The sequence below is a fragment of the Chamaea fasciata genome, unplaced genomic scaffold (assembly GCF_029207755.1).
Source record: "Chamaea fasciata isolate MVZ Bird 193981 ecotype frontalis unplaced genomic scaffold, bChaFas1.0.hap1 SCAF_1, whole genome shotgun sequence".
NCBI lineage: Eukaryota > Metazoa > Chordata > Aves > Passeriformes > Sylviidae > Chamaea > Chamaea fasciata.
Window position 1 is genome coordinate 127,408,351 of NW_027094086.1, and position 13,299 is coordinate 127,421,649.

General features: G+C 35.8%; 1 protein-coding gene across 2 annotated transcripts in view; it reads right to left on the bottom strand.

The window, feature by feature from the left end:
* Positions 1-13,299, bottom strand: part of NXPH1 (neurexophilin 1) — a 138,494-nt gene that overhangs the window by 13,093 nt on the left and 112,102 nt on the right. Inside the window, exon 1 of one of the 2 annotated variants that reach the window (XM_066185304.1) lies at positions 13,128-13,141. The exons of the other annotated variant lie outside the window; for it this stretch is intronic. Within the exon in view, the coding sequence (XP_066041401.1) occupies positions 13,128-13,133 (6 nt within the window). The 5' untranslated portion in view covers positions 13,134-13,141. Of the gene's footprint in view, positions 1-13,127; positions 13,142-13,299 lie in introns of those variants that run through there. 2 annotated transcript variants of the gene reach the window in all.

Here is a 13,299-nt window from a genome sequence, read left to right on the forward strand (position 1 = left end):
GGATTACAAGAGACTTATGCCATTAAGAGGAATAGAGTTACTGAGTACCAGAAGAGGATACCATGAACCAATTTCTCTACATCCTATGAACTATTATTCTTCAATCTATATTGTGCTTCTTTGTTCTGACTACCACTGAGCTTGCACAGACCTGTTTAAAAGTCTATGGTACCTTTCTGAGCAGATCCAAACAGATGCTGTCAGGGAATTTACCACAGCAAACAAAACAGAATAGAATACTCAATAGGAAATCAACATTGTCACTCCCTGAGACTAGTCTTGTATTTCCTTCTGCAATAGTATCACACCTAATTAAAAGTGAAAATTGATAGCCAGCAGGATTAATCAAATTCCATATGCAAATAGTTGGCTCATGAGAGCCATGGTCCAATTGCTAATACTATCACTAAGGTCATTAATTTAAATTGAGATGAGTTAAGAGTCCTTTGGGCATTGACACATAAGTTGAAGAAGGTTATTCATTGCTAAGTTTTTCACACTGTAACAAAAAACTTGGGAAGAGAATATGTGAATATTGCTCCAGTGTGCCAGCTTCTAGGATGAGTAGCACCGTGAACTTGTCTATGGGGGCCATGAGTCTTCTCCTGAGTGGTTCTGTTACATTACTTTAAATTCTTATTAAGATGTACTGAAGCAAGTTAAATACAAGACAGTTCAAGGTCTAGCAAACTGACATCTTTGGGATTATTTTATGCCTGCCGACTTTTGCTAAACACCTTCAAATAACAGAAAGACTTCTATTTTTCAAACAAGACTTGAGTACCAGCTTCATAAACCCTTCAGACTTTCTCTGCCTTCAGCCTTTATAAACGGTCCAGACATTTCCAATTAGCAAGAAATATTAACTCAGCTCATAAAGATAAATACTGCAGCACTGGCTATTCTAATGCAAATACAGTGCATTCTCAGCTTACCAGCTCACCTCAAAACTAGTTCCAGCGATTTTATCTATCACTGCATTTCTAGAGAGTGGCTAGAAGAAATGTAGTCTTACAGGCAGATTATAATATACTGCTACACACCAATGAGCTTTCTCCAAATGCTGATGGTGAAAATACTTTAAATTGCATAGTAACATAATGACTGCAGAGTAATAAAGTAGTGATGTAATTATATAATTTATCCTACATAAAGAATAAAAATATAGCATTTATTACTCTTACCTTGTATCCCAAGAACTTCTCAGATATGTAAAAAAAAATTCAATTGGTCTTTCAAAACAGGCTTAGACTACAGTGAAACCTGCAAATCTTGGTTGCCAGAAGACTTTTTCTAAATTTAAAAAGAACACTGGAGTCTGGAAAATTAAGCTGGAATCCTTACAAGTTTGGGTTTCATTACTTACTCAAGATCCTATTTTCATATTCTTAGAGTACAAAAAATTCAGGTTTCAGGGACAATCCGACATTATTTGCCTAAATCTGCTCAAGTTAGGAAATGAAGTGGCATTAAAAAATGGATAGACAAACACAAACTTTTCACACCAAGTTTCAGAAAGCCTTCATTTTTCTGACTGATACGTGGAGTCGACTGTGCTTTGACCTCAGACAGTTCTGAACATCACCATCTTGACCACACTGAAATATTTGAGCCAATTCTATCTGCATTTCCACTCATGCACCCTTCTGCATGAACAAGATTTCAGTGGAGTGATTCAGACAGGAATTAAGTGCTTTGCCTTTCATAGAATAAACATTTCATCAAGGGCGGGTCAAGATCACTGTTACATTTATCTGTCTGCCCAGAAAAAGCAAATAACTTCTTTCCATTGTCTCATCCTTCTATATCTTTGTGGCTGAGCAGCAGTACAAAACAATTTAACATTAGCAAGCAAATTTCATTTGTTATGTGCCAAATGCTGATACAAAAGATAAATATAAAAAAGCAATAATATCCTCATTCTAAGGCAGAAGGTAACACATCTTTGCTATAACATACTTGCTAAATAACATTCAGTGAACTCATAAAAGCATTTAATTTAAATTTAAAGGCTTAGCAGTTGCATTTTTCAGGGAGTAAATGACAGTCCTGCTTGTATTTCTCTTAAATGTACTTTCAGAATAAACATCCTTTCATAACCTACAGTTAGTGTTATATATTATTACTATTACTGCAATGCTCACAGACCTTCGTGTGGTCAGGGTTAAGGTGTACTAGAAGCTAAACATATATAGTCACTGACCAAGAAAGATTTCTCACTGAAACAGATTTGACAAAGGCTAAGCTAAAAGAAGAAATATTAGTGATGTCCTAACTCAATTGCAGAGCTAAGACTTAGTACAAATCTCTGTACTTCTCTTTCCCATTTCACATCCAGTATGTACTGAATAAAAGGTCAATTCCAATAACTGCTTATACATAATGCCACTAGCTGTTTTAAAAAGGATGTGAACTCAAGGAAACAAAGTCAGCTTAGAAGTGAGTTGTGTCAACAAGAAGTCTGAAAACCACTTGTAGACAATTAGGTGGTCTCAGTTTTCTACAGGAGCAGGAAAAACTGCCCTTGTTTGTCACTAGTAGACACAAAAGAACTACACTCACTTGTCAGGTTGAGAAATAAGGAGAGAAAGAGGAAATTTATCATTATTTGGGGTTTTTATAGGGTTTGGAATTTGTTTAGGGATTGGGGACTGAGAGTAACACCTCTTTGACCCCAATGGTCAACTTAGAGGTTTATCAATTAGTCTTTCTTCCTGGAAGGAATGCGTATTTACAAAACATCAGTCTTTGTTTTTTGTTACAAGTGTGAGAAACTCTAAGAATGACAAACATTAGAAGGCTGAAAAATCAGGGCAACACTTGTTAATAGGAAATATTTGATGTGTTCCTCTGTCAAAGGATGATAGTGAAAAGAAACATACTCATGTCTAGTGTGAGTATTGTGTTGCAATGTCATTGTAAAAAACCACCATCCAAAAGAAATAAAATTGGATTCACAGTTTGGAAGACATTATAAATGTCTTTCAAAATGTGAATCTGTCTGGCCCCCCTTTATCTTTCAGCAGTCAGTCAACACCAATTCTGGGTAGTACATAAGCTACCTAGTGAATAACAAGAATATTTTTCCATTGTTTCAAATTTACTATATAGAAGTCTAATGATTTAATTTTTATAAACTTAGAGGAAATCAGAAGAATCTTACCTTGTTCAAGTTATTAGCTTTTTAGAGTGTTTCCTCTCTTAGTTTGCTCCACAGATAACTAAGACAAGAGACCATAAAACAGAAAGAAAAGTCCAGCTGGACTTTTTTATAAGAAGTCCATACTTCTTATGAGATACCTTGAGCATTTTATTCATCCATTGGAAATTTTTTCTGCTTATCTTATGTATTTTATTGCTAAAACATGGGAAAATTTTCATCTAGTGTAATCCAGCAGTATTCCAAGATGACTTAATAGGATAGATTTCCAAATAATTTCAGAACAGCTTTTCCATGGAGAACAGGATGTACACAGATTTGGTCTATAATATATCATATTTACAAGAAAGACATTCTATTACTCATGAGTTACTGGAGTATGAGAATACAAAGCTTTGGAATTTAAAGTTTTGCCATATCATGGACTACCATGATAACCTAGGCAAATGCCTGAATCCTAAGCCCCCATCCCCAAACCCTTACACATTCTAAGCCCTTAACATACAACCTCTCACCTAATTCTAAAATGGTTGATGACAAGAAAAAGAAGGGCAGGCCTTGTATGTATCATACACATAATTTTGCTATACTTTCTCCCAAACTATTTGTGCACTCTAAATACAATTGTGTACTTTGAGTAATGCAGAATCAGATCTTGTTCCAGGTTCACTGACAGCTACTTAACTAATTTTTCAGCAGATCCATGTCAGATTAATCCAGCTGAGGATAAACCACATATATTTAAAATTATCAAGAAAGCATTACAAAGTTAAAATGCAGCTGATTCTGCATTAAGAGACCTTCAAATAATTTTCAGCTTTATTTTAGGCCCAAAAGATGATTTGATATTACTTAGGGTGGAAGATTTCCTAACAGAATACAAAAATCTCAGACAGAAAGACTGAAACTTTCAGCTTGTCCTTGAGACTGAAAATTGAAGTAATTTTGGTTATGGGGAATTATTATTTGGAATTTGCTGCATGGCAATTCTCAGTGCCTGTTCAATTACTGTCCATTCTAATCAGATTGCTAACAAGGGATCATTAGGAGTTTGGTGTCTATGATGTAAAATATCTACTAGGAATTGGATTTTGATCATCACTTCATTTTACATCTGTTTCCCACTAACCAATGGAACAAAGATTGTTAATCACTCTTGACCTTTCCTGGACTCGAACTAGTAATTTAATTGCTAATCCTTACCAAGGGACTCTGAAGTACACTATAGACCCCCTGAGGCATGCGCCTTGACCCTCTCAGTTCAACACTGGTTTTAACCAACAACATCATCAAGAATATACTCAGATTTGACAATGTTAATTGCAGCTTTGGCCATAGTTTCCAGATGAAGTAAAAGAAACTGTCTAACTAGAAACATTAAAAATATCTGCTGAGCTCTAGGTGATTCTACATGAATCAAAAAAAGTCTCTTCAGCCAAGAAGACCTTGCAGCCAAGACAAATCTTGCAGACTCACACTACTGCACTGTCAATTTTCTCCACAGAAATGCCCAACTCCTGGCAATTAGAATTCTTAAGGGGCTGGAGAAAATCTGTTAGTTTTGGCTTGTTTCAAAATCTTCCCCCAGATGGTAATATAATTCCAAACCAGCTGAGATTCACTTTGTGTTTGAATTTCATTCTAAAAAAGGATCATACAGATAAAAAGAGGAACAAAAGCTTTTCCCCTCCTCAAATTTCAGTTGCAACATGGAGAATATTTTCTTTGATTCATTCTTCTGAGTAGGATTAGGTTATCCTAAATTCTGTATCTCCAAATCTAGACTTTCTCTTTGATTATTTTCAAATTTACATTCAATTATATTTCAGACTAACATTTGCTGAGAGAGAAGAAACATAGAGGCAGTATGGTCTATTGTTGCAAATCTTAAAATCAGAAGAACATAAGCTTCTACCTGCACATTTTCTCCCAGATTAATATCACATTAAACTGATAATTTTCCTGTAAATACCAGTGCCTAGTACTGTTACAGTTTCTCACACAGTTTCATGTTTCTTACATATGTTTGTCAATATATATTGGTTTTTTGCAGGATTTAGGGTCATATTTGTAACTAAGATTAGAAGCATATTTCTGGTTTAAACCTGACAGTTGAAGATTTCTGTACTGCATTATATTTACTTTTCTGTAATAATGGGAGCGCATTGCCATTGCAAACTGGAATGCAGTGTCTACTGCCCTGAGATTGTACTGATTAATATCTCAGACAGAAATACTAGCAAGGTCCCTCAAAGCAGACAGTCTGTGTGGACACGAAGTTGTGCAGCAGCTAATTATATCCACCTACTAGTAGACCTTAACTGGGGCACTGTACAGCTCTGTGCTTACTGGTTCAGAAAACAGCTTGCACAGAGGACTGCATTGAATTTTTTGTAATGTCAGAGCCCCATTCTCTTCATTTTTATCCATTGAAAAATGTAGATCTTCCAAAGTAAATAAAAATCACTGTAGCTGTTTACTGGAGGGAGCCATTTCCCATGTAAATTGAGCTCGGGCTTCACAGAGGAACACATTAAAGGTACCTCTCAGTTTGATGGGCTAACAGCCAGTTGGGTTGCACCTCAAGGGACAAAAAGAGAATGCTGGTTTTCTAGAATAAAAATAGAAGCATTGACTGCACTTTATGGGAGTTACTCCTGAACTGAGCTGTCATAAACAAAAATTCTAATCTGTTCCACAAGGTTACTGAATAGCCCAGTCTATAGCAACTTATTAAATGAGTCATTGATATTTGTCAGGATTGAGAACACTTCACATTTTCTACTGTCTTGATCATACTAAGACAGGCCTACACAGGTAACAAAAATTATTTTTAAATAAATATTTTGGGCAGTTTAAACCAAAAATTAGAAAACTCCCTCTGCCCTGAGATCTTGGCAAGTGAAACATGCAAGTCCTCGCAGAAAGCTGACTAAGAAAGTGTGTGGTGTCAAAAATATTTCTTTGACTAAGAATTTACAAACTTTCATTTAACAAATCACACACCAACTTTCTTAAGCATTTCTATGAACCAGCAAAACACAACAAGAGCCATGAAAAGACTCAGGACTTTTGAAGCCTTCCCAGCCCTCTTTCTGTTGCTGCAGCTCCTCCAGGAAGGCAGCTTGCCAGCTTCCACAAACAAATCCCCAGCACAAGGGTACTGAGGTATTGGATGGCTGCAGTCAACAGGAACTTGTGGCCAGTGTGCCAGGCCACCTGTTCTAGGGGGGAATCAAGCCATGGAGAAGGGTTGAATTCAATTTCCTTAGCAATTCTCTTTACACAGCTTCCCAGCATTTATCAAATCTCTGCGACCTGGAGAAACTCTCTTTATATCTGGCAGAGAGAGTGAACAATGAAACAGAATGTGCTTTCCCCATCCCCCTACCAGATTGACACTGGAAACCACTAAGTAACTAGTACAAATATTGCAATGGAAATACTCATTTTTCCTTTAAAGAATGAAGAAATTTCTGGCAAAGACAAAAAAAAATAGCAAAAAGTACTCATTAATTTCTGTGAAAATTAATTAAAACTTCAGGGGGCTGAATTAGTGAATCAGATGCAGCCCAGAGGAAAGTTTCTATCCATTGTTGTCTTATGTTATTTACCACACTAAAGCTCAAAAGTTTGCAGGAACTTAAAATTATTCACCACAAACTTAGTATTAATCTTCTTAGTACTATTTTAGTCCAAAGTCAATGATCTTGGCAACAAATCAACAGCAAATCATAAAACTGACAAATACATATGAAAATCACTTCTTTACTTCACAACATAGAGAACAATAAATATGTGTCTTGGTTTAGATTGTTATCCGTACTTGAGAAAAATATTTAAGTCATTCAATGCTAGTATTGACCATTTATAAAATGTTACAAAACTTATTATGTGAATCTTATTATCTGTGGGAACACAATATAAAAATAATATTCTTTTGAAATACTGACCTGTTGCTAAGGTTGTCTAAAAACTTTACAATAGAAGCAAAACTGTCAACTGCATCAGAATTATCAAAGTACTGCAAGTTACATAATTTTCTCATGGCAACCCAAAATTTTTCTGAATGTTGTTTTTACTGCAAAACTGTAGAATTGCCAAAAGAGTCCAAGAAGAATCAAGGACAGTTGTGCTGGATTTTCAGTGAGAGTAGTAATTCAAACATGGTCATGGCAGAAAAGAACAGGCAATAGAATTTTTTTTAAGTAGAATCAATTTGAAGTTAATAAGTTTCTGCTTCGATTAGAAATTCAGGAAGTAATTACAAGATTAAAAATAGAAAGTACATGTAAGTACTAGCATATTTTGAAAAGAAATGTGTACATTTAAATACAAATTGCTTTTTTGCCCCACTACTCTACTGAATTTGGCAAAATGAAAAACGAGACAAGACAGACAAGAATACAAAGCTTCCCAGTGCTAGTCCATCACTGGCAAAGTCACAGAGAGGAATGAAGGTTTATCCTTGGTGTGGACCCGTGTGACACTTTCTGGAGAAGCAAGCTTTTTATTCAGAAAAGGAACAGATGTTTTGGCAGATAGCATAGAAAGAATCCTGTCAGAGACTATAAACTAGGCTTGAAGGGGAAAAAAAGAGTCTGGAAAAAATGTGAAGTATAAAACAAAGAACCAAAATGACACGGATAAAATAGAAATGCAGGGAAAAAGACAAGCGCTTTGTTAAAATTGAAAAGAGAAAGTAAATGTGCTCAACTCTTTGTAACTTTGGAAGAAGTTTTAAAGCAAAAAAAATGAAACTTATCTCTCTTCCACTGACACAGCTCATTGCAGCATGACACTGGGAGATTAATTTTATAGCTCCAGACAGAAATCAAATAAAAGAAAGAGTCAATGCCCTTTTTAAGCATCAGTAGAGAAAGATCACAAGTACACAGCCAATATTAAAATGCAGCCAAGGTTTATGGCCAACATTTAAGTAGATTTGTACTGGAAGAACAAAAAATAACCAACTGTGTAAATGGAGATGGGCATACTACCACCTCACTTGCCCTGCACCCAGAAGTTTTCCTCTTTTATTTCTTGGCAGTAAAGGAGTTCCTTCTGAACCAAAAAAATATGTTTAAGAAGACTTGAAACTCAAATTCACCAAGCCATTTCCTGTCAATACCTTCAGTCTTCATAAAAAGTGCTTTGTCAGGAAATTCTCAGCCTACTCCATTCTGAAATCCGCAACTGCTGGACAGCATTTTTAAAAATCCTCTTTAACCTCCAAGAATAGGCTTTTCTGAAAAAATATACACTGTTATCAAGATATCCAAGCAAATTATGCACAGCTCTGTCCCACCATCTGCTGAGAATGAAATACCAGCCAAGGATACCACAGCATATCTTGGTACAGACATCCAAGTGGGAAAAAATGTGGTCATACATAAGTTGCGCTCCCAGTTAGCTGGGTATCTACTGTGATGACACTGATACCTGAACAAGTAATCACAAAAGATTTAGGTACTGTATGTCAGCTGTTTCATAGTTAGAGCTCACACACGTATCCTTACCATGATGGAAATTCAAGGCAGTTCAAGACCACTTGGGAATAAGCAACCAAAGAGTTATCATAGGAAGAAAAAACAAGAGCATAGATTTTTTAAATTAAACTCAAGTTTACATTTCAAATTCTATTCCAACAGGCTTCTAACATCCAAAAATTATACTACCTGGCCTTGAGGAATGCAGCTAAAAGTCCAGTCCCTGAAAATATCTTAAAGACTAAATTTAATGCTTAGATGTTGTCCCAAAACATCATAGATGTTTCTGTGTGGAAAGACCTGTAAAGTAACACAGACCAGAGTAAGAACTAGAAATTTAATATTGCAATAAAACTTACATACTTCTGTCTTTTGGATTGTGACCCCTATATTAAGTCATTAAAGTTTCTCACACAGCAAGACATAGAATATCTCTGTAAAAACAAGAAACCATGAAAAAAATTTACAGTTAGAAAGATATACAAGGAAAAACTGCAAGGAAATTTAATACAAAGTCCTAGTAAAACTGACAAGAAGAAATAAGAAGGTTCATCTGGATAGAAAATTGACCGTATAAACACTTCTTTGCATTCCATATATATTTCCATCAGAGGTTTCCATTTAAAGTGTTCTCAGTCTGCAGTCAAAACCAGATTTTCCTGTCTGATGGACATGAAAGCTCAAATTCACCTCTGCAAATTAACTATGTTCTTTCCGCTTCATACATCATCTATTATGTGCAACGTTATTTCTGGAATTGTATCTTAGCTTACAATTTGATGATTATGGTACATCAGGGAGAAGAGAATGCACCTTGCTCTGCCACAGATACATTTTTATTGACTCCAAAGTACTGAATTGGGAAATTTCTTTTTGTCAGCAAACTAAGCAGGTCTGACTTGGGAGATTTAAAGGCTGCAGATCTGGCATCTGTGATCAGTTGATACCTGCAATGACAATGGGATGGCAAAAAGAATCTGCTTAGTCTAGGAGACTACTGCAGCTATTTACAACTGAAACACTTAGGGATAACAGTGTACCAGACTTTTGCTATCATTTTCTCTAGGCAGAATGTGTTTCTTAGAAAAAGGGGAGACTTTCTGCACTCTCACCTCCAACCCACCTCATCATTTGCAACCTGATTTGGTTACTAACCAACAATACAAAGTATCTCCCCAATGGTTCCCAGTGAGTCCATGAGATTTTGGGTTTTGTGATATATGATCCATCCTCTTTGGTAGTCTCTAGCCTCCCTGTTTAGACCTCCAAACTGCAGAACCATGAAACATAATAAGATCTCTCAGCTTGCTTTCACTAATTCTCTGAGGCCTCTAGCAAGTTCTTTCCTCATTCACCCCTAGACTTCTCAAAATCTTCTTTGGCTCTGAAAACTGGGTTTTTCTCTCCTGAGAAACAAATTCTTTGCTGGTGAGGTCTGATTAAAAGTAAATCTCTTGTTCTGTAAAAAGGAAACAACAGAAAGCAGTTCTTACTGAAGGAAAAGCCACAAGTCCAAAATACCAGAGCACAGAGGGATTGATCAGAAGGACAATGAAGTCTTTCAATTAACTTTGATAGACTTTGGTCTTAGGTCATCAATCAGCACTGCTAAGAACTGTGGATCTCCTAAGAGGTATTGTACTGGAAAAACAGAGAGAAAAAATACAATCTTGACATTTCCACTAGACAAGAAAAACTCAGGGGATGTACTCACAGCCATACCACTGTTGCTAGATTATAATAACCAGCTTTATATTTAAATAGAGCAGGTCAATGACAAATTAAATATGGAACTAATGGCATTTTGTTCATCACTAAGTTTTATGACTGATTGTTGCTATAACTGGTGGCATACACATTTTTATTTTCATATTAGAAATAAGTGCCCTGGCTAAAATAAACACAGATTTCTATGTTTTCCTTTCCAGAATCATTAGCCCGTATATTTTTATATGGACATTCTCTGTATATCAAGATATAACTAAAAGATTTAAAATTACACAGATAATAGAAATTTTGGTATCACAGATATTGTGATTTTTATAGCTGGCTAAAATAATTTATATTCAATGCAGTATTTATTGAACTTTAAAGTTCCTTGGGGTTTTTGCTGTTATTACATAAATAAATAGTTATGTAAAATAAAGTTATATACTTGTAATTCCTTCATCTAGATCATCCTCCTGATTAATGCTAATTTGCATGTGACTTTGGGGTATTTTCTTTTTCTTGTTCCTCCTAAAATTCTCTTACATTTTTTCACCCAGTATGTACAAATGAGCTCACTGAACTTGCTTCCTGAGCCATCCCAAGTCAGTGTGAATTACTTTGCTTGCTTGTATCAAAATGCCAAATTCTACACAAAATCTACTTTTCACTGTTTTACCCGCTTATGGTCCCCATTAGCGTCACTCTAGTAAGTGAAAATTAGCATTATGCTGACCCTCAAAAAATGGCTGAAATAATTTGCTTTCATTTTTGTGGGATTTTTACCTGATAACTCCAGAACTCTTTCATCTCCCAAAGATTACCACCTTCCCTTATCCAAATAAGGTAGTTGCTGCAGCTGTGCCTGACCAATATTTAGCCCAAACCGGCACCAGCGCTGCTGTGGATCTCATGCATGCAGAGCCTTCTTGGTACCACTGAACCCTCAGAACATTGCAAGGAACCACCAGCTCTGAAAAGGAAGTCTCAGGAACATATACATGCAAAGAGATGCTGGCTGGCTAGAAAAGCTTTTGAAAATCTGGCCTTTTTGACTGTGCTATAGACAAAGGTTCTTAAAATCATCAGCACTTACATTCTTCTCTCCCTCTCCCTACTTAACTTTTAATGAGACCACTACTTAAAACAAATAAATGTCTTCCCTTTCTGAGTTCTGCCTGTAAACAAATACCTTTCTGAAAATGAATATTTATCTGACACTTTCCTCAAGAGCAGAAGTGATCCCTAAATATCATTAATTTCCTGTCTCTCAGTTTCCACTCACCACTTTTAAGTCTACCAATATTTTCTAATAAAACATGATGCTGCCTCTACTTGCATAGGTTCTTGGGTTTTTCATCTCTGGGACGGACTCCATCTGCCCTTGGGGTTTTGCTAATCTTTAGATATTCTAATATCCTGATCATCTGTTCAGGTATGGTCTTGATTTCCCTCAGCATTTCTTCTTCCTCTCACAGGAAATTTACAGCCATTTCCAGCATCTGTCACCCACTAACTTGTGAATGTTAAGGCAAATCATTAATTTAATGTTTAGAGGTTCTGTCCATTAATTTTAATGGCTTCTTACTCCAGCTACCTTTGTGAACTTCGCATGAAAAGTACTTAAAAATTCCTTCACAACACAGCTCAGCATGTCTTTTCTCATGTTGACTTTTCTATAGGGTTAGGCTTCCCACAAAGAATATGTATTTGCTTTCCTCTTCTATAAAAGCTAAAATATAAATCTATTGTGTGCACTAGGTTTTTTTTTCAAATCACCCATTAACTACCTGGTCTCAACTGTGGCATATACTAATTGCTTTGATCATCTGTATTAAACCCCTGATTTTCACAGAACCTAGCCTTTTTTTCTGCAAGCATTTTAATATAATCACTGCTGAAACTGAACTTTTAATTGTGATGATTATATTAAAAATCAAAGTAACCTTACATTTTGAAAAAATGTAAGGGGATGGTATAAGTATGTCTCCAAGAAAATCAAACAGAAGTTTCTGTTGCTATGACTGTTCATGCTGTATTTTTGTATGCATTTATTTTTTAACTATCTTTATTGCCCTCATTCAGACAAAAGATTTTTAGCTTTCCATACTAGAAAAGAGGAACAATCTACACACTGACACAACTTTCTTTCAACACCAGACAGGGCTTCCCTTTAAAATATATAACTTATCACATGTTCCTCTAGAAAGTTAGATCACATCATCTGCTTTGTAAACAAGTCAATGTCCAATGCAGTACTCTTGAGCCTAAATCTTTTTTGTTATTTCTGCATAGCACCTTTAATGAATGCCCACTGATGCTCACCCACAAAGGTTTTGTCCACACTGTTATAATCCACTTCAAAACTCTACTATCATAACATCTGTTCCTCTATTTAACTCTGATCCCCTCACACAGAATCTAATGGAATCAAATTGCCAGCCTTTTTGACCAATGCCTGCTTATGATTTTCTAAATAATCAGATATAAGCTATTCATCTTCAAGCCCTCATCTTCAAATTCTTCCTCATTTTCATCCTACCTATCATCTCCAATGAGCTCTGTCTCCAGTTAGACCATAATGTTGGCTTCCATTACCCATTTAGATATTTTTAAACAAGCTCCTCTGTGATTTTTTCCAAGCATCTGCCACACAATCTCATTATCTTCCTTCAAATCCCTCATTAAAACTCTCTTGCTGTGATGCCTACAAAAAAACATGAGAAAATGTTTTGCTAATAATGCACTGAGACGCTTCCTCTCATACTGACCAACATTGCCTCATTGTTTCCTTGTGCTCCTTCAGCTGTCTCAATACATGTGTTGTCTCTTACATTTGAATCATAACCTCCCCATGTGGTCCTGGTTTATGACTTAGAGCTCTTTGGTGTTGATAATATAAATAAGAATCAGAAGAAAAGGCTTTTCCCCTCATTATACTTT